At 39.9% G+C, this 20494-nt stretch overlaps 2 protein-coding genes across 2 annotated transcripts; one reads left to right on the forward strand and one right to left on the reverse strand.

The window, feature by feature from the left end:
• The first annotated feature begins 1733 nt into the window (after positions 1-1733).
• Positions 1734-4951, forward strand: rnf181 (ring finger protein 181). Its single transcript, XM_041042122.1, has 6 exons — positions 1734-1786; positions 2619-2746; positions 2838-2974; positions 3087-3202; positions 3305-3379; positions 3489-4951. The coding sequence occupies exons 2-6, from the start codon at positions 2661-2663 to the stop codon at positions 3546-3548; spliced, it is 474 nt and encodes a 157-aa protein (XP_040898056.1). The 5' UTR covers positions 1734-1786; positions 2619-2660; the 3' UTR covers positions 3549-4951.
• On the reverse strand, positions 4582-16632 carry LOC121184460 (transmembrane protein 150A-like). The gene is made up of 8 exons (XM_041042121.1): positions 16556-16632; positions 12395-12675; positions 11995-12042; positions 11837-11923; positions 11286-11353; positions 9058-9185; positions 8787-8964; positions 4582-7537 (listed from the first exon to the last, which is right to left on the reverse strand). The coding sequence occupies exons 2-8, from the start codon at positions 12457-12459 to the stop codon at positions 7236-7238; spliced, it is 876 nt and encodes a 291-aa protein (XP_040898055.1). The 5' UTR covers positions 12460-12675; positions 16556-16632; the 3' UTR covers positions 4582-7235.
• Positions 16633-20494: the final 3862 nt, after the last annotated feature.

Here is a 20494-nt window from a genome sequence, read left to right on the forward strand (position 1 = left end):
CTATTTTTTTGCCACAAATACTAATGGTGCAATGGGTCAGTCTGAATCTGGATAATGCAAACTATATATGTCATATAAGGTGTTCAAAAGCAAACAAAGTCAACCAGTGAATCTGCTGTCAATTGTCTTCCAACATGGTTATTATAACCACGTTACAATATGAAGTTTACCAAAAGTTCCCTACTTCAAACGGGCCACAGTGAATTTCTTTCAAAGGTGTGTGTCACCTGTGGCCTTCCCAGTAAAGAAATAACAAAAGAGGCAACACAACAGAGTTTATTTGGTGACAAGAAGTGCCAACAAGCCACGGACACAGAAAGTGAACCTGCCCAACAGAATGTAACTGACATAAGATAAGATAAGACAGCACTTTATTGATCCCACAGCAGGGAAATTCACTTGTTAGGCAGCTCACAAGCACAAACAGGAGAAAAGAAAAGGATAAAGTGCAGAAGTGTGCATGCGATTCAAGTATAAGGAACAATGTGCAAAAAAAATAGCATTTACAATCTAAAGAAAAAAGGAAAGTTCCAAAAAAAACAAAATACAAAAACAGTAAAAACTAGTAAAAACTGGCAATATACAAATTTACATGATGGTGGAGGGGTGAAGAGTAGGATCCTGTGGGAGAGAGGAAAAAAGATTTTATATATATGTATGTATTTATGTATGTATGTATCCTTCCTACATTGTGCATGTCTAAGTCTGCCTCTGAAGGAGCTGCTCAGCGCTTCCACAGTCTGGTGCAGGGGGTGAGAGGTGTTGTCCTTAATGGATGCCAGCTTGGCTAACATCCTCCTCTCACCCACCTCCTCCACAGCGTCCAGCAGGCAGCCTAAGACAGAGCTGGCCCTCCTGACCAGCTTGTTCAGTCTCTTCCTGTCTCTGTCTGTGCCGCCCGCTCCCCAGCAGACCACGGCATTATGTACAGCGGAGGCTACCACAGAGTCATAAAAAGTCTTTAGAAGAGGCCTGCACACTCTAAAGGAGCTCAGTTTCCTCAGAAGGTGGATGCGACTTTGGCCCTTCTTGTACAGGGCATCAGTGTTGTGCATCCAGTCCAGTTTATTGTTGAGGTGAACACCCAGGTACAAGAAGCTGTCCACCAACATGGTATCATTTTTAACGCCAGATACTGCAACTCACTGTGCTACTTAGTAAGCACACCCAAGCTAACACAACTGATGTTCAAGTGTTCAGCTCCTGCCACTCCAAGTGGTAGGAGTACAGATACAAGACAGAACAAAATGATGGAGTCTACACTGTGTGCTAAATTATAAAATCTGGACAGCTGCTGTTCAGAAAAAAATGGTGTTTTAGTATGATGTATCTAAGGCCTTGAGCTTTAATAAAACCCTTTTTGTTGGAATCTACAAAGCTTTGTCATATCCTTTATCACAGACGACATGTATATAAGTGTGGTGGAAAAATACTTTCTTCCTGATGAGAAGTGAAATAAAATTCTTCAAAAAAAGTAAAATGCCTCGTATTTCAATTTTGGTTTTTGTATTTTAAAACGAAAATCAAATAAGCACTTTTTTTTTTTAAATATCAGCGTTTTAAGGAAAATTCAAATACCAAAAGATACACGGACCTTTTATAGCAGCAATTCACACGTTGTACCAGTTGGTGGCGGTAATAGAAAGTTGTCGTTTACTAATCGCCTTTAAACTTTGTGAAGAAGAAGAAACAGGGCGCGAGTCCTTTCTCTGATTGGTCAATGGACCGCACGGGGTAAGCGTCATACCCGGAAGAATGACAAATGTTTATATGGCTAACATTTAAGGTAAGTCGAGCTCCTTTGTAAAGTCCGGCCAAGAATTGTTTTGAACAGTTTATACTTTTCTACAGCGAGTTCGGTCTTTGTGTTCAAGTTAAAGAAATTCTATGGTTTTGTTAGCGTTTGTTTATCAATGGCGGGTCCTCTGCTACGAGTATATCAAACTCAGTCAATAGCCTCAACATTTATGAGTCCTTGTTCAACAGAAAGAAAAAACAAACCAAAACAAAAACACAATCTGATATCTCATTTTTTATATCTTTATTTTATTTTTTATGGGTTTTCAGTTCTGCATTCATGAATGAAGTTAATCAAACATTAAGTTATTTAAGGAACTTTTTGAGTGTAACATTGGCTGCTTGAACTTGTTGTTTCGCACTGCTTGAACTTTATAGTTTGATAGACAAACATTATTGGGAATAACGCGAAACGAACGTCTCATTTTATTATTATAGGAATAAATAAGTCCGGCCTGGCTATTAAATTGAAGTCGTAAGCTGTAGAGCAGCGCCCAGGGGAGCCCTGACCCCTCAGGTGCCTGAGTCTCTGCCCCTATAGTCCTGTTCAGTAATACTTACATGTGCCCAGGTCATGTTAACAGATGAATCATTAGGGTTTACTGTTAGTTACAACAGGAAAATATAAAATTGTGATTGACACGTCAATAAATTAATGTACTTCATAAATGATGATCTTACGATGGTTATCGTAACTCATCAGTTTTAAGGTTCTGCCAAATCCCCCCATTTGTTATTTTAAGTATCAGTTGTGGATTTGTGTTCTCTGTTTTTGTTTTTGGTACAAACCACTGAACCTTCAGTGTCCATATGTCTGCCAGGTATCTTAATGCAAAGAAGAGACAAACGTTGTCTGGACCAAAATGGCATCCTACTTTGATGAACACAACTGTGAGCCCACCAACCCTGAGGAGCAGTATCGGCAGAATGCACTACTTGAGCTGGCCAGGTGAGTCTGAACACCCTTCAGACGCACTGTAACGCTGTACTTTGGTGAATAGTGTACAGAGCTTTGATTGACTGTTGGTCTTTGTGTATAGGTCTTTAATGCAGGGCTTGGACTTACTTGACTCGGGGGTGTTTGACTTGTCAGACTGGGACCAACGTCTTCCCCCTCCGGCTGCCAAAACTGCTGTTCAGACTCTCACTGTGGTCATCATTTCTCCAGAGCAAGCAGGTGTGAGCCTGAAACACAGTGATGCAGGAATAGAGCAGCCATAATTTGCAAACCTTTATTGGATTAATAATATTATAGGGATTTAATCAGGCTTTTTTTTTATTTCTCACAGACAAAGGTCTGAAGTGTCCTGTTTGTTTGCTGGAGTTTGAGGAACAGGAAACAGTTCGAGAAATGCCTTGCAAACACCTCTTCCACTCAGGATGTATACTGCCCTGGCTGGGCAAGGTAAAGCATATGAATTTATAATTCAGATTCTACACCAGATGTGTAATGGAAAGGTGTATGTTTTTTTTATCCTGATTTGATGTTTTGTGTTTTGAATCGTAGACTAACTCCTGTCCGCTCTGCCGGCTTGAATTACCAACTGACAATCCAGAGTATGAGGAGTTTAAAAAAGACAAGGTGAGTGTCAATGTGCATTGGATGGTACATACTGATCCTCATCCTCAAACTCTGCTTTCAACATGGCATCAGTCCCTGGCTTAACAGTTCGTTTTTTTCTGTCCTGTAGGAGAGAAGAAAACAGAGGGAACACAGGCTGGAGGACCTACATGGAGCCATGTACACATGACATGACGGTGCTTGTTTGTAGCACAGTGACATTTTACTGGGAAAAAAGAAAGAAAGCTTCAGGAAATTCATAATGCTGCGTTCATGCCATTTCATACAGAGTGTAATTATAAGCATTGAGCTGCGGGAAAAGTGCCCATGTCAGCCTCGTATTTGTAGAATATCAGGACATAGGTAGTGTCTCCCAATTGGCGAAAAGTATGATCAGGACATGGTTGGCAAAATGGCTGCAAAGCCAAGATTACTGGGAGCTCCTTATAAATAAAATCCAATGTTGCTGATAACTTTAGATTTGTACTTTCTGTTTATCTGTTGTGACTATAAAGCTAGCAGTGGGAGTATCCTTGTTGGAATAATAATAATACTGATGTGTGACTGTTCCTGTTTGAGTGTTTTCCTGTGGTTTCCATTCATTTGAAGTGGCATGAATGCAGCATACACAGTGAGCTCGTTGAAAAACACACAAAACTGAAAATGCTCTTTTCTCATTAGTTAGTATGAAGATATTTTAAGATGAATGCGCTGTAGACAGCAGCACTGAGCATTTTTTTCCTTTTTTTAAAAACAAATTTATGAGATGTAAATGCATAAAAAACTGTTCCGCTGAATTTGTCTAATGAATATGAATTATTTAAAGTCAGAAATATATAAATCAGTGATTCCCTTTTTTATGGTTGTTTTTCCACAAAAAAAATTATGTTAAAATCTGAGAGAATTCTGATTTTCAGTTGCTCTCCAGTAAGAGATTATTAATATTATGCACTTCCATAAATTCTGGTTCCTCATAAAAGGTTGAGACATCCAGAGTTTTAGTCCACAGTATGGCTCAAACTCTGGATCCTACACTTCTCATTAGGTGTTTTATATTCTGCTACATTAGCTATATTATTACTATGGTATATTATTCTTAAAACAACCACCCAAAGATTGTTAGATTTTGTTCTATTTTAAGCAGCAACTTACTGATAATTTTGCTGTTTACGAGGAAACAAATGCAATGCTTCATGTTGAAAGAACAGCCCATGCAAACCAGCTGCTAATAATTTATCATTTTTATTTCATATTTGAATATAAATCTCTGTCAAATGAAAATACCTAAATGATAGACAAATCATTCAATATTTACAGAATTTATAAAAAGGAAACAAAATAATCTGTGTTGACTTGTTTTCAGGGAAATTATCCGACTCCTCTGTTACCATTCTTTTTTTTTTTTTTTTTTTTTTACATATTTTTCAAATCGAGGACATAAGACTAATACATTTTTTTTTTATATAGTTTCTGTGTTGCTGTTGCTAGAGTTCAACACATGTACAGGTCAGGCAGCCTTTTGTAATACAGGATTCTCCCATGAACAAACATACCATGTGAAAGTTTACTGAAGTGCACATTTTGACAGAAAAATTAAAAAAAAAAAAAAAAAGTTTGTAAAATCCACCATTAAATTTGGGCCTGTGAAAGATGGTATTACAGAATAAATCCAACCCTGATGTGAGGGCTCATACAAGCTGCCATTTGTAGTCACGCCTCGTGACTTGGTTACAGTATGGTGAAACAGGCTACAGCTGGACACAAGATCTTCCCCCGGCACAGTACGAGGGATAAGGCTAAGACAGAGCACTCATACCAATTCATACACCTACTGCTGCCGTCCAGAAAACCAATCAAAACTCCAGTCTTTTTGTTTTTGTTTTGTTTTTTTGGCAAGATTGCAAAACAAGACAAGATTGCTGCAGGTTAAATGACAAAAAGTAAAGAAAACTGACCTGACACATGGTTACGCGTCTTGTGTCGCAGCAGATCCACCGTCCTTTGCTAAGACAGATCTTTGGGGATCGCTGAGCTGCCGCCATGTTAAATACTTTTCTCGACCTCAGACGGTTGTGAGATGGAGAGCATGTTGGAACTCTAGCTTTCACCTTTTAACAACATAAACCCCACAAAAGATAAAAGAGGTAGGTGATGTGACCTTTTAAAAATGTGTATTGCTGGCATCCAGTGGTTAGACAGTTTAAAATGTGTCAGGACTACACAGAGGGCAGAATACTGTGCGCGTGTCTGTGTGTTACGAAACGTCCAGCTCACAGAGAAATAGCTCATTCACTTAAAACAAAAACATAAACTGGGTGGCATTCGTCAGCTATAGTTTGAGCAGTGGTGGTTTGTGGCAGTCTGGCGTTAAAGCTAGTTCACAACCCCAATTTTCACTTTAAGAGAAATTGGCAACAGGAACTTAAAACTAAAACCTCAACATATGACACACTTTCGCTTCAGTCTAAAACCTGTATGGTATCGTCTGGTTGTAACACTGTACTGGCACCGTTGTGATGCCATGAGGTTTATGGCACAAGGTCTACAAGCATCATATTCACCTCTCGGTTCACAAAACGTCCCCTGTAACTACTGAGGAGGATTCACATCACTTTGTATTTAACAGAAAACCTCTACTCGAAACTCAAATAAGGCTTCCAAGGGTCCAGCCTGGAATCAAATCAGTGTGTGGACAAGAGCTATGTTATTCTGTAAATGTGTTAGTCACATTATAGTTGTACTATAAGATGTAGGTCACTTCAAATGTCTCGGTGTCACTTAAAAAACAAACGAACAAACAAAAAGCCCTGTGTTCAGCTCCCAACACACTAAAAAGGCATTATTCACTCCAGTGGAGTGTAAATTATCAGATGATTGACAGCAATTATTGCACCAGACATAACAATATATGAAATAAAAAGTAGCATCAAAGTAAATGTTACCAAAAAAAAGCAAACAAACAAACAAACCCATCATGCAACTTGTGGGACAGTAATGGAATGACATCAACTTAAGAGACACAGTCCTCGTCATTACAACACTCACGTGTAAATGAAATGGATTATGACCTCAAGAATGACAGTGGCTCAAGAGACTCATGTGCATGTTTTGTAAAATAATTTTAAAAAATACCATCAGAATTTGCATTCAAATCATCTGTGCAACCAAATGTAATTGTCGGGTGAAATTCGTGATTTTTGCCAAATCGCTCGACAGATCGTTAATGTTTGATTGATTTTTTTTTTTCAAAGGCCATTTGCTTACAGCCTATAAAACATACATGTTAACTATTCACTTCTCAAACATTCAGTATTTTCTACTTACTACGCAAACAAAAACGGTTATTCTCTCATTCAAAAAGTGTGCCGTGCAGAGATAAGCAAAAGGCCAAAACAGGTGGGCCACACAACAGCAGTGGGTAGTTCATGAAGGAGTGTCTGGGGGAGGGAGGGGAAAAACCTTGTGGGTTTGAGTTATTTACTTTTCCACCATGACACCAGTGACGCAGTTATTTAAAAAAAAAAAAAAAAAAAAATCATTCAATCCGGAAAAAACCTGCTCTTTTGAAGAACTGCCCAGGTCCACAAACATCTTAGAAAACATTCATGGTTCCAGTGCTCAAACCGGCTCCACACATTCAGCCCTCCTTTCAACATCGCCACAGAAAATGTAACAGGACATCTGACTGCAAGGGCCTGTACCAACGTTAGGGGAAATAAAAATGACACTATAGTATTACAGATGGGACAACCTGGTGTTGGTTCACTGGTTAAAGATATCAGAACTTCCTCTACATGCTGCCTCTGTCTCCGTGCCTTCCTGTGCCCATGAAACACCTCTGCAGTGACATCTCATACCTTTGGGCTGCGATGCAGGGCTACAACATGGCTATGCTCTCCGGGGTACAGTTGAGATGTGTGGATGTGCTGCTTCCCCCGGGGGACTTGAGGCCCTTAGTCGCCCCGCCTAGCGTGGAGCCCCGGGCCCTGGGGCCCATGATAACCCCTGAGCCGTGGTGGTGACTCCGCTGCAGGCCCACCATCATGGTCTCGCTGGTGACGGTGCCGAACTCGTAGGTGAAGGTGCCGTAGAAGACCAGGATGTCGACGGTGAAGACCCACTCGCAGATGGCGGCAGCGTGTTGCAGGATGAAGCTCTCGTGGATGAAGAAGATGCCACCTGAGAGGAGGACGGGTTAAGGAGGACAAACATTGCTTGGTACATGCATGAGCAAAACAAACAGAACTCCTTCTCCCATTTCACTGACTTTACAGAAGCAAGAGAAAAAAAAAACGTTAACAGCCTGAGTCACATCCATCATATAATAAGATGAGATCTATCACAAGAAGCTTAACCTCAGGGTGCCAGATGTGTAATATGATTAGGATTAAATTGCAATTGGCTTTGCAGCTCTACTAAACAGGTTTAAATAACAGGATACGAGTCGGTGAATGCAGCATATTCACCTACGCAGACTTATTATTTATCAGATGATTAACATGAACCTGAATGATTCTAATCCTTGCCGCAAAGTGGGTGAGGAGACGGCAGACAGCAATGATGGATGACCATGAGATGTGAAGAGAAAGACAGTCCTACATAAACTGTTTTCTCAGAGTCTCAGGGTTGAAGGACAAACATCTTGATCCGTCCACAAGAGTCAAGTCAGTCAAGACAAGGAATCATAAGGAGAAGGAAAACAAGAGGCCTCTCCGATGGTTTCTCCGCATGCCACCACCTGACTGGACTGTGAGTCCACTGATCTCAGGATGGCGAGGTGCAGCTGTGACGGGGTGAATAGAGCCATACAAAAAAAGACCCCGTGGTCACGGACCCAACCTCAACAACCTATTCCTTCATTGTGAACTACACCACATGCTTTTTGATACGGACAGAAAGCTGTTTTATCCCCAAACACATGACTAAGACACAAACTCAGATATGAAAAACAGAACAGTAAATGTTTCCTTATTAATCATCATTTGCAGATGTGTTTGGGGAACACCAGTAGGTAATGTTGAATTGATAAACCTTAACATTAACTCCTCTGACTGGAGTTGAACAGACCTTTATCAGAACTGACATTATGACTTGTCTTCAGCACATAAAAGGGAAAAGCACAGGTTTAACTAATAACTGTAATGATGGCTCAGTCGCCTAGAAGTCATTCCAGTGTGTGAGCTTGAACAATGTCAGGGTGACCTAAGAGGGAGACTCTTGTTATTAATGTCATTAGTTACGCCAATGCTTTTCTCAGTATGACATGTCAAAACGTCTGCAGTGAAAAAGGTCACTTAGTTACATGATGAACTTGAAGGAAGTCATACAGCAAACAATTTTCATTCAAAATTAAAAATGAACAGTTAAAATGTATGTGAAACTGTATGTGAACAGCGAGGGGGGTGTCCCACTGGTAAGTAAAGGATACTGAGGACGAGGGAGACCATAGCTCCAAGGGCCAGTGCCACCCGGAAATGGGCCATCCAGTAGTCGAGGGCGGTTACGGCTACCCGGTAGGTGAGCACACACTGCAGGCACACAAACAGCAGCCCTGCTGGAAATGCCACACCGGCACCCACATAGTGTAGAGATTTGGCATGATCAACCTGTCGGACAGAAATGTAGGATCACTCGTCTAAGGTCCAACAAAAGGAGCAAAATGTCACCAATTTGTTCATGTCACTGCTGCTGAGGTTTACCTGGAAGTTGCCCACCATGACCAGACCCACAGCGTTGGTGCAGCCGGACACCAGAGCGCTGGTGTTGACCCAACATCGGTGGCTGTGCTCGATCACCTGGGCGTAGCGCAGAAGGCACACCATCACCACTGCAGGACACAACGTTAGACAACACACGTTTACACTGCGTCCGTAACATTAAATACACATAACACTCCACTCTAAAAGCCTTTTGATATGAATCTCTGGGTCAGTGGAAAATGAAAAACAAATCATGGTTTAGCTTGCTAGCTAACTACTGAAGGTCTTAAAAATGGAAAAAGAACAGATTTTCTGTTTATACTAAACGGAGAAAATGAACTTTGAAAGTGTTATACATATTTTATCTACAGGTGGCGGGCATGTGACATGTGACTGCACCCGTTCTGCTCATGTTAGACTATCTGATTTGGTTTTACTGCTCAGAGATGTTTCTCATCTCTGGTTGCATAAGGAGGGACTTTTCAGGGCAGGTTTAGCATCTCTGTTTGAAAACTATAAACCTGCAGGTTGCTGTGTGTTACTGTACATACCACCAAGGCTGTAAAACACAGGTCAACAACATCACAAGTTACCAAAAGTGATGAAGTCAAAGATAAGAAACTAAAGCATCCAGACAGTTTATTTACACAAGTGAGAGAAAAGCAGATAGATGAGAAAACAGAAATGAAATCTAGAAATAAAAATACAAGGAAAGAAAAGGAGATCATGTGGACTGGAAAAAAAATAAAATGTACATGAGAAGGCAGTGTTTCCCCAAGGTTTACAGCCTTTCCAGGTGGTTGATGCAACACATTTTCCAACGTGCGCTCTCTGTCCGCTGGGGGGAGTGTGCTCACCTGTGACCGTGTGCATGTGTCTGTGTGTGTGTGTGTGCATGCGCAGAGGAGAACTGTAAATGCTCGACCATGTAGAGACAGAAATGACATGCCGTCGTGTAAATAAGATAATGAACATACAGATATTTAGTCTGTTTAATAAAAGAATAAGCTATAGACCTGTTCTTTAGGAAAGGTAACCTTAAATGACTTCTGTTGTGATCTGGCATTACATAGAAAATAAAATTAAATAAAATGAACTTGACCTTAGAAGGCGGGGCAGGGGGTGCCCCCCCCAATATAATGGTAGGGGAAGCACTGGAAGGAAAGGTGATGTGAATAATGAAGCGATGGTGAGAACAGCAGGAGAGGGATGCAATTAAGGGCAGAGGGGGAAATTGGGGCAGAACTGAGTGGTGATAAAACTAGACAGGAGGAGGAGGTGAAATGGTGGAGGGCCACAGAGGGTTCGTGCAGGGGAGAGGACAAAGGGGGGAAGTGGAAGGAAAGCCGCATTCATTATTGATTAGAGAGCACAGGCTATTTCAAGCCCCTCCATATCTCTTGGAGGGTTGTGGCTGGACTCTGTGGGCACCATGGAGGATTGATATAAACACACACTATGGACAGAGGAGACAGACATTACACACTCCTCACCTCAGCTATACTCAGTAACTGTGTTTGTATTAAAGAGCAGAGGGAAGAGGTCTTATTTGAACTGAAGGTAAATCGCAGATTTGATTGGCGATTCGACCAGTTTCACTTCATAGCATATTGAATAATCAGTACTTAACAATAAATCTTCACAGTAAAATCACCCGATATTTGTGGAAAATATTTAACATTTTTTTATTATTCTGCAAAACATTTAACCGATTCTTAAATAACAAAATGACAACAAACCCTTTTACACAGCAGCTGATGTTTTTGTGGTTTTACAGGGAGTTCTGTGCTAAAGCTATTTCTCCTCTCCGGATGTAGCCACTTCCTGGAGTATCCAGTGGTTGCCTGGCAACCTCATAGGGGCGTCAAGACGTCATGGCTATCAGCCAAGAAATTTTATTAATTATTAATTTTATTAATTAATTAATTTATTAGTGAGCTTTAGAGATGCTGGTGGGCAGATATTTGACCTCACAGAACAACAGAAACAGAGTGTTTCCCCCTGTTTCCAGTCTGTATGCTAAGCTAAGCTAACCATCTCCTGTTTATGGCGTCATATGTACCATACAGACATGAAAGTGGTATCAATCTTCTCATCTAACTCTCAGCAAGAAAGCGAATTCCTTTAAAGGAAGTACTCTTGAGGGCTCAATGACATTTAACCACATGACTGTGTGTGTGTGTGTGTGTGTGTGTTTGGTTTTAAATGCAGTTGGAACGAGGTCTTACCCATGAAAGCTCCAACGTTGCCAATCAGGCTGAACAGGCAGCTTTCAGGAGGGTAGGAGCCACATTTACTGTAGGACAGGAAGACAGAATAACTGTTAGAGATATACATATGTCACTGTATACAAGGCCACAGCAACCGTGTCAGATGGCCATGTACAGTCAAAATGTACAGCAATAAATAAAGTGACTACAATTACAGCTACGTGAACCACACTCATTAGTTCAAGAATGTAAAGAATGTGAAACCACTTTGCTCTGATATAATTGAGGTGTAAATCTGAAATTTAGAAGACTTTCCTCTGCGTACTCTGCTAAAAAGCCTGAAAGTCTCATGATGCCTTTTCACAAGAGTGCTTTTGTGCTTGTCTGTGGTTAGAGGCTTATTTGCAGATTAAACAAATGCAATTTATGCAAAGCGTGGGTTAATGACCGTCACAGAGCCACAACATAACAAGGTGCTAATTCATGCCTCTGGGCCTTCGCTGACACAAAATGCTTTTGTATTCTGCAGAAACAAAGGCGCAGAGAGGCGGAGAGGTGGAACAGCAGACCTGATGAGGGGGATGTCCTGGATGGTGCAGCATGTCTTGGGGAAGCCTGGTCGGGGCAGCTCCTCTGTGCACGTTACGTTGTAAGACCTGTAGCAGTGACACAGTGAGTCCAGTTTGTTCCCTACCAGTTTCAGATCAACAGAAGAAAAATCGCTTACCAGTTTTCCACAGGACAAACATGGTGATTCATCACAGCCATGGCATACCTGGAGGGCAGAGGACACACAATAATCCAAAGCAAGAAACAGCAAACGCCAGTGTTCTAATCCCTGATGAAACAAATGAGACTATAATCAAGAAACACGATTAAACTGGGCTTAAGATAATGGGTTACCCAACAGAAGGAATACTAACCGATGGACTCAAATGTTAGCTGACAGTGTGGATATCTCAGAGTGCATTTTCTCTTCCACATATTTCTGTTTGCAATTTCACTTCTTAATTGTTGACCATGTAAACAGAACTATCGGGTATATCATCTGTACACCTGGTAATGGGAACGTGTTATGTTTCAATGTGACAGCATACGTGACACGGTTAAGTGTTTCCGTAACTCACACTATCCATATTCCTGTGATGGAGAAGGCAGACAGGCTGACAGGCAAGACGATCCAGGCAGTCATTGGGCTGGCAGTGAGCTGGCTTTGTCCCAAGCATGGGGTGAGAGGGGGGCTTCGGGCTGGAGTGGCGACACAACAGGAGGGATCAGGTGGCGGGGCGGGTGGGGATGAGGGGTCACTTACACACAGGGGAACACACGGGGGAGGGGGGGCAAGAGAGGACAAAAGGGGGAATGGCACAGCTCTTCTGCTCCACAGGGCCCTGCAACCAGCACCAACCTGAAGAAAAGAGAAGGACAAGTTTGGTTAGAGTACAAATAATACACAGTTAAACTGTTACACTGTGATCATGGGAGTGTCCACGTTCCCTCAGTCTACACCTCTCTCATGTATTGCAGCTGTTATATTTGGGTTTTTGCAGGTGCCATTGCATGCAAAGCTAGCCTCAAAGAATAAGAAGCAACAAAGACAACTCTCTTCCATCCTCTCTTAACAATTGTGCTTTAAGACACCACAAAGACCACAGCTCACAGTCAGCTGACGTGCACGTATGTTCTGCGTATGCCTGACAGAAAGTCACAAGTAGAGCACATTGCAGAGAGATGAACAGAATGAAGTCATCACACATTTTCACGTCACTGTGAACCTGATCAAACAGTCTCCTCATGAGCCAGTAATACCAATTGACAACATGTCAAAAATTGCACACTGTTGAACCAATGCCAGTTCATGGTTCATGTTACATCAGGCTGATAAGAACCAATCAGAGCGAACGGTGGTGGACACTACACAAATGCTGTAGGTCAACTGTTGGTGTGACACTGCTCTTAGTGGACAAACTGTAATCTTTGCTTCTTTATGTCTCCTTCTATCATTGTTGCACATCGGGACAAAATGGTGTTTGTAGTGAGAAGCTCTTGCTGTTTACTGTAAATACTGAAACACATTTTTCAATCAAACTTAACTGTATTTCTGTTGAAAATGTCTTGAAATCCTGAAAACGACCCCAAAACAAAATGGCCCAGAAACACAAGGTAAATGTTTCTGTACATCTACTACACTGCCACCATTTTAAAATGTCCCTGTTTCACGATGGCTTTTCCCTAAACGACACCAACACTGATCACATGGGTACAATGTGACACAGACAAGCACCTCTTGAAGAGAAATGAACGGCAACATGAGGCTGTGAAAGCTACTGTCAGGGCAAAGTGTACTCCTATGAGAGTGAGGACTCAGCTAAGGTCGGCTCAGCAGTGGAAGAAGCATGGGACAACACAGGCAGTATCATTTTACACAGTGTGCAGTTACAAGTGTGTCCTTTGCTCAGAGGGAATATACAGTGAACTAAGATGAACTTCAGCTCAACAAATCCAAATAAGAAGCAGCTCTTGTTCCCAGAGAAAGGTCACAAATAAGGCAATGTTAGAAACGAATTTTTTTAATACATATTTTATGTCTGTCCTTTATGATTATTGTAAGAGTGAGAGAAACCTTGACACAACCATCTTAACTATGCTGTGGCTTTGACCTTTGCTCTTCTTTGAATTAGTAGAGTTGTAATGAGTGTGTGTGGGTTTTTTTTTTTTTTTATAAACAGCCCATGTCACTGCTTAAAAAGTATGTGTCTATTGGTATGCAGGCACAGGAGAACCAAGGTTAGATAAAGAGGGAAGAATCTTACTTCTGACAAACCAGACATCAAGAGTGTTGTGGTAAACTTCCACATTTTTTCTTATGCATTATATTTCAACTCTGTATAGGAGTAAATTTCGATTTTAGAGTATTAGAACTGCACTGATTAGGTTAATATCTATTAATTAATTAATTAATGGGCACATTTTAAGAAAGAATGCCAAACTTTTCTGCTTCCAGCTGCTCAAATGTGAATTTTTCTGGTTTACTCAGTCATCTATGATTGTCAACCTAAACTGGATTTAGGTTTCTGACGGCTGGCCAGACAAAACAAGACATGACATGACAAGACTTGAAGACATTACCCTAGCTTTTGGGAATTTGTGACGGTCATGTTTCTCCATACAAGTATATGTGTGTATCTGTGTGTATATGTGTGTATGTGTGTGTGTCGGAAGACCTCCCACAGGCTGGCAGTGCACTCCCCAACACAGTCTGGCATTTTTAATAAGCTAACAATTACAGCACAGGAAATTTGCTGACATTTTTAATGCAGTTTCCCCCCATTACACTTTCAAATGAAACTGATTAAAGCCATGTGACCAATTTCTCTCCATTTTCACAAACTAGACGACTAAGTTAGTGACTGTTTTTTCTGAAGTCACAAAGAGTATATGTGGATTTCTAAGGTAAGGCTTTGGTGTGGTTAATGGTTAAAGTATCACTTTAGAAGACAATGTCTCACCCGTCCCAAAGACATCAAGACATCTTCTCCATCCACTTTTTTCAAGTAAATAAGATTGATGAGGTCTTTACAGGTTGTTCTGGTAACAGTAGTTTTCTTTACAAAATAATACATTTAGCCAAGATGAAATATCCTCTGACTTTTACATTAATCAAAAAACAAAACAACTGGCTATCAGTTAGTCAGTGTTCAATTTTGTTTTGATGTTTTGTTTGTGGTTCACCATCAAGGTAAGAGCAATGTGCCATCTTCTTTGGTCAGGTTCATTCCCTGCTACATCTTCACCATCACCTGCAACCCTTAAACTCTTGTTAAATTATTTGTTCCCACTTTGATTCTATCGTTTAAACTGTGTTCTTCTTTACCTGGGTCGTTTCCATAAATAAACAGGTACTAGTTTTGCATAAGCATTGTTTCATACATGCATACATTCCTCTCCAGCACTCAAAATTAAAAGTATAGCAGTTTGCTCATATGGTTTAGTGTACATGGTAGTTGTTTCCTCTTCTGAATGTGCACAGTCAGCAGTAGAGTTTTTGTAAAGGCTTCTGAAGAAAAAGCAAAAACATTCACTGGACATGGTGGCTGTTTTATAATGTTCACGCCAGATGGTGAAGCTAGCAAATCTCAGGTAGGAGAACACATAAAGGATAAAAACATGCAGCCTACATGACACACAAATACATAATAAAAAACAAATTTAAAAAAGCCAATCACATGACACAGTTGACCCACAGCAGGCACAGAATGTGTGAGTAATTATTATATTATAATAGAAAAAAGTGAACTTTAATATACATTGTTATGCATGCATTTCTATACTACTGGTGGAAAAGTCAGGGTAAGATGGTGATCCAGTGACAGATTTTCTGGCTGTGGGAGAAATCACTCTGGACTATAGTACATTATACGATTTATCACAAAACTAAAACATACGATCCACAGTCAGTTATGTTTCTTAAATGACAGCGTTCTTAATTTTGCTCAAACAAAATAACTTGGCATGAAAATTAAATTTGTGACTGATTAGCTTACAAATTAAATCGCTTAATGTGTTTGATGTCAGTTATCAGAAGGTTCATTTTCTGATTACTAGGTTTTCTTTTATTTGCACGGCTGCAATGGACCAGGTGACACAACACACTGAAAACTATTTTATCAAAAGAAACTTCAGCCTCAAAGTGACAGCGACACATATACAGATAAAAGGTCAGATAAAACTTGTCATGACATTCTATAAGAAAGCAGCTGATCACAAACAGGCTGCAGAGGTAAAATATTAAAAGAAATTATGTTTCTTTTAATATTTTTGACCAGGCTCAGCTAAATCGTAGGACACTCACTTGATACAATAGCAAAACTGTCAGCTTGTTTGTGTACCTGTTCAGGGGGCCATACCACCCCCACCCCCCGCAGCCATTCAAAGGAGATATTCGCCACTGCACTTGTAAGACTCAATACAACTGTGACAGTGCATTTTAATTAACACCCAATTACATTTATCCACTTCTCCACAGTCGACTACTTCAACCAAACAAACGGAGCAGCATCACTGAGTTCGGCAGCCTGCTCCCGTGAACCGGGCAACGGTACCGTTAGCCGTGTTAGCTTCTTCCTAGCTAGCTTAGCTTGCACTTTGCCAGTTGTCTGGACTTGACACTTGCCCGCATCTTGATTTCCGCTAACAAAAGTGATACGCTGCTAAACAAGAGACATTTAGAGGACAAGAACACCGACACTGCTGGGACAGTCAGTACGACACAATGAATTCACACCTACCTTCAACCTGCTATGCCCACCACAGACCTCAACAACCTTGGTTTCCCTTTAAAAACAGCGTTTTCTTAACAGATGAGGCTACCCACATTAACAACATCCGGTTATGCTTTTCAAAATAAGTCATCGTGAGCGTTTCACTGCTGGAATAACATGTAGGTAATTATAGATTACTTAATTATATTAGCTTCTACAAACTCATTCCTTTCGTGGCTCTTCTTTAATAGGATTGTAGAAATATAGACGATATTCTGTGGAGCAACCAAAAATACAGAAAAACGTATTCACACAAATAAAAGAATAGACCCCTTGGAAGAACACCATTCACCTGAGGCTGTCCCACAGCCAGTGAAAGAGACGCCTTCGCCTTCGGTGCCTGTCAAAAATAAATCACTTTACATTTGAGGGTGATTATTTTTTTTCCCAACTGGCCCGCTGGTTGATCAATTCATTTTGTCATGATGCAAATATATTTGGGAGTGAAACAAATGAGACGCTTTTATTTTCGCACAATCGCATATTCTCTGGTGTTATTTTGGTGTAAGTAACTTTACGCAGATTCCACTGCTAGGCCCTGCTGTGCGGTATCTCTGTCTAAGGTTTTTAGTGAGCATGTACAGTGAGAAGTTTAAGTGTGTTCGGCAATGTACCTCCTGAAATTATATAAAATGCGAATGCGATTACACTCTGTCCATTTTAAAATAATGTTTTAAAACGTGGTGGTCCACAAAGCATTTTTGTAAGACTGAACATGTAGAATTTCAAATCTGGAATTGGATTTCAATACATAAATATAATAATGTTATACACTTTTTTTTTTTTTTTTTTTTAAATAGGGACATGCAGCTTTGTATAACTGTACACAATAAATCTGTTAATACATGTATTTTGTTTCCAAAATTTAGGAATGCTTTACTGTACCAAACAAAAGGCCAAGATTAAAAATTGCAGTGACATGTACAAGAAACACCTGGATGGTGCAACCAGGCAAGTAAGTAATCCCACTGCAGAGTAGGCAGGTAGACATTATAAAAACTATCCCGACCCACATTTTATAATGGGGAGCAGTACAAATCCTGAAATGAGGTGGTCTTCATCTTTTGAAGTCCAAAACGTCCCATTGTTGTCTAGACGTCGATAACACGAGAAATCATGTTGCCCTCTCACAAATGATGCATGTGACCCTTAGACAAAAGAGAATAGGCCTTTGTCACAGCAGGCATTCAGAAAACCACAGGTATTACTAATAACATGAACAATGTCTCTGTTCTGTTTGTTCATAAGAGTCTAAGTCAGCCATGACCCTGGAACTGAAGCAGCTAAAGGGTATTCATTAATCATTAATGTTAATAATTACACTTTTGCGTTTTCTGCTGTGACATGTCCCTCTGAATTTCAGTTATGTTAATGAACATTTATTTATGTTGTGATGTAAGCACATCTCAAAAAACGTGAATATTGTTGTCACACTAGATGTTTTTGTAAAAATACAGAGTATATATATTTTTTTATTTGCATAAATTTTCAGATTTCGGATTTTAAACTGAAAACCTGTGGATGTCAAAGTGGAGGTGTTTGTCATATACAGTTTTCATTGCAGCCCATGGGCTGCTATTGCAGGTAGGCATAGACAGGAAGCAGTCTAACAGACATGGTGTGTTGACAAAAAGAACAACATTATTTTCATTCAAACATAAATGAAGGTAATCATTTAATGAGTGTGGATAACCTATCAATTACAGCCTATCATAGTATATGGGTTAGAGCTACAACAATTAGTCAACTAATTCATGATCTGATGGACAGATAGATTAATCTGCATATACACGACTTTGATAGTTGAATATGAAATGAGAAATTAACATCACAGTGAACTGAATATATTTGGGTTTTGGACCTTTGGTAGGACATAACAAGACATTTTAAGACAGATGAGTCATTTTTTTGTCAGTTTTATAGTGACATTAGATCCTGTTAGCAGTAGATGATGGGAAAAATAACATCTGTCCTCAGCTATAACCCTAAAACAATAAGTCTTATGAATGTGTTTTATTCTTAAAAGAGAAAAAACTAGCAAACAAAAAACAAAAACAAAAGAAAAGCAAAAAAATAAAAAATAGAAAAAAATAGGGTTACAGCTTCACAATGTTTGTATAACTTTTTTGGTCCCACATTAAACAATTCTGAAAAATCTGCCCAACAGTTAAACCTAGTTGGTGAGCCGTGATCTGATCTATCCCCTTATTAAATCAGATGACACAAAAACATGAAAGTATGTTGTAATCACCAGTAGAGCCTCTAGGTGTTACAAATTAGGGGGCAAAAGGAAGAAAAATGCTTGAAGAGCTTTAAAGCTAAAATAAGCACAACACTATTTATCAGCAGGAGTTCCACAGTCTTATCTGAGATTGCAAGCCTTTTAAACTTTTTTTACCGAGTACACTCTAACTACATCTAAATCACCCACTGTTTGCTCAGTACTTGGTTTAGTTTCTCCAGCTACATAGCAAACACTGCATATAGCACGGTCGAGCAGGACCCTCCTTGTGTTTTCCTTTAAGCTTTTACTACAAACTGGAATTAAACGCTTGGCACCACCTCACCTGAGTCATATTTTTAACACTTCACATCCAACAGCCTTTATTGTGGAGAAATCTAATCTGATTAATAGTAATATGAGTTGTTTATCCAGACCTAACAATATCTGACTGTCTCTGTAGTGTCACACAGTACAGTGACATAGAAAACATTAATTATGACAGGCCTGGATTGTCTTTCACCGACTGTGATGCTACCATCTGCTGGATTCATTTGTTCATTACAACAGATCATTTTCTACTGATTTCATATAAAATGCTGTCATGACAAACGTTTGCTGCACCTGAAACTGTAGCTGGGAACAGTTTACCCAATATTCAGCTTCTCTTGAATGCTGTCACTGCCACAGTATCACATATTTGTAAGTTGAATCTTATTCACAATGACACATGCTGTCAAACTGAGTTACTCCTGAACAGGCAGTTCTGGTTAATTAATACTGCAAGGGTGAAAATTACTCCAATCACAAGCTTAATAATTAACAATCCTGCCATTCATATTCACAAAATTCTGTTTTTTGATGTGTGTGGTCAAAAAAGTGTACATTGGGAGATCACACATTTTGAGTCTTTACGGTGTGTAAACCTTTGAGGCATTTGCACTTGTAATTCTGAAGTCTTGACAGTGTTTTAGGGAAAATAAGTTTAGTTGAAAAAAACAAACAAAAAAAAAACCATAAGGATGCCTTGTGTCTGCCTGTTTTGAGCAGACCCTGTATGTTTGTAATCACATCAGCAAAGGTCAGGTTAAACACCAGCATTTATTGTTACAGAACAATCTGTGTTTAGCTGTAAATAACAGAGAATGAATATGACAGGAGGCTTTATAAACCTACAGGAGGGATTAAAACCTTCATTCTTGTTTCACTAAGCAGCTTTGAATGGAATTTACTAAATTTGATCTGTAAATCTTGCGGACAATAGTGACTGACAGGAAACTTTAGACTTTGAAAGTAGGGGATATTAATCCTAGTGAAATGCAAGTGTGGAGATATAGATTGATGCTTGCTTACTGGATCATCAAAGGAAAAAAACATTGACTCAAAATGTAAATTTACTTCTTTCTCCTCCTCCTCCTGCAAATAAAACCTGGAACAAGACTTATATGAGCCCTGGGAAGTATGGGGTTGGTTGCCAATGTGTAGTAACTGGAAATCACCATCATTTTTGTCCACCTATGATGTTTGTCTTGGCAGTTTTTTTTTAAACAAACTGATGTGGGGGGGTCAAAAACCAAGGCTGTCTGCTGCCATAGACAAGCTGAATACCATATTAAAAGGCCATAAGAAGCTATTACAGGATGATGACACCAAATTTCCCTTATTCTCCCCTAATTTCCGAGATA

This window comes from Toxotes jaculatrix, chromosome 7, assembly GCF_017976425.1.
Source record: "Toxotes jaculatrix isolate fToxJac2 chromosome 7, fToxJac2.pri, whole genome shotgun sequence".
Lineage (NCBI taxonomy): Eukaryota > Metazoa > Chordata > Actinopteri > Toxotidae > Toxotes > Toxotes jaculatrix.

What these genes read in the sequence shown, in the direction of transcription:
- rnf181 (XM_041042122.1), top strand. Translation starts at nt 2,661, where the DNA reads ATGGCATCCTACTTTGATGAACACAACTGTGAGCCCACCAACCCTGAG. An exon ending in GCACTACTTGAGCTGGCCAG is followed by an intron (nt 2,747 to 2,837) that starts GTGAGTCTGAAC and finishes CTTTGTGTATAG; the next exon opens with GTCTTTAATGCAGGGCTTGG. An exon ending in CATTTCTCCAGAGCAAGCAG is followed by an intron (nt 2,975 to 3,086) that starts GTGTGAGCCTGA and finishes TATTTCTCACAG; the next exon opens with ACAAAGGTCTGAAGTGTCCT.
- LOC121184460 (XM_041042121.1), bottom strand. Translation starts at nt 12,459, where the DNA reads ATGACTGCCTGGATCGTCTTGCCTGTCAGCCTGTCTGCCTTCTCCATC. An exon ending in CAACGTTGGAGCTTTCATGG is followed by an intron (nt 9,186 to 11,285) that starts GTAAGACCTCGT and finishes TGTGTCCTGCAG; the next exon opens with TGGTGATGGTGTGCCTTCTG. An exon ending in TATGGTCTCCCTCGTCCTCA is followed by an intron (nt 7,538 to 8,786) that starts GTATCCTTTACT and finishes TCCTCCTCTCAG; the next exon opens with GTGGCATCTTCTTCATCCAC.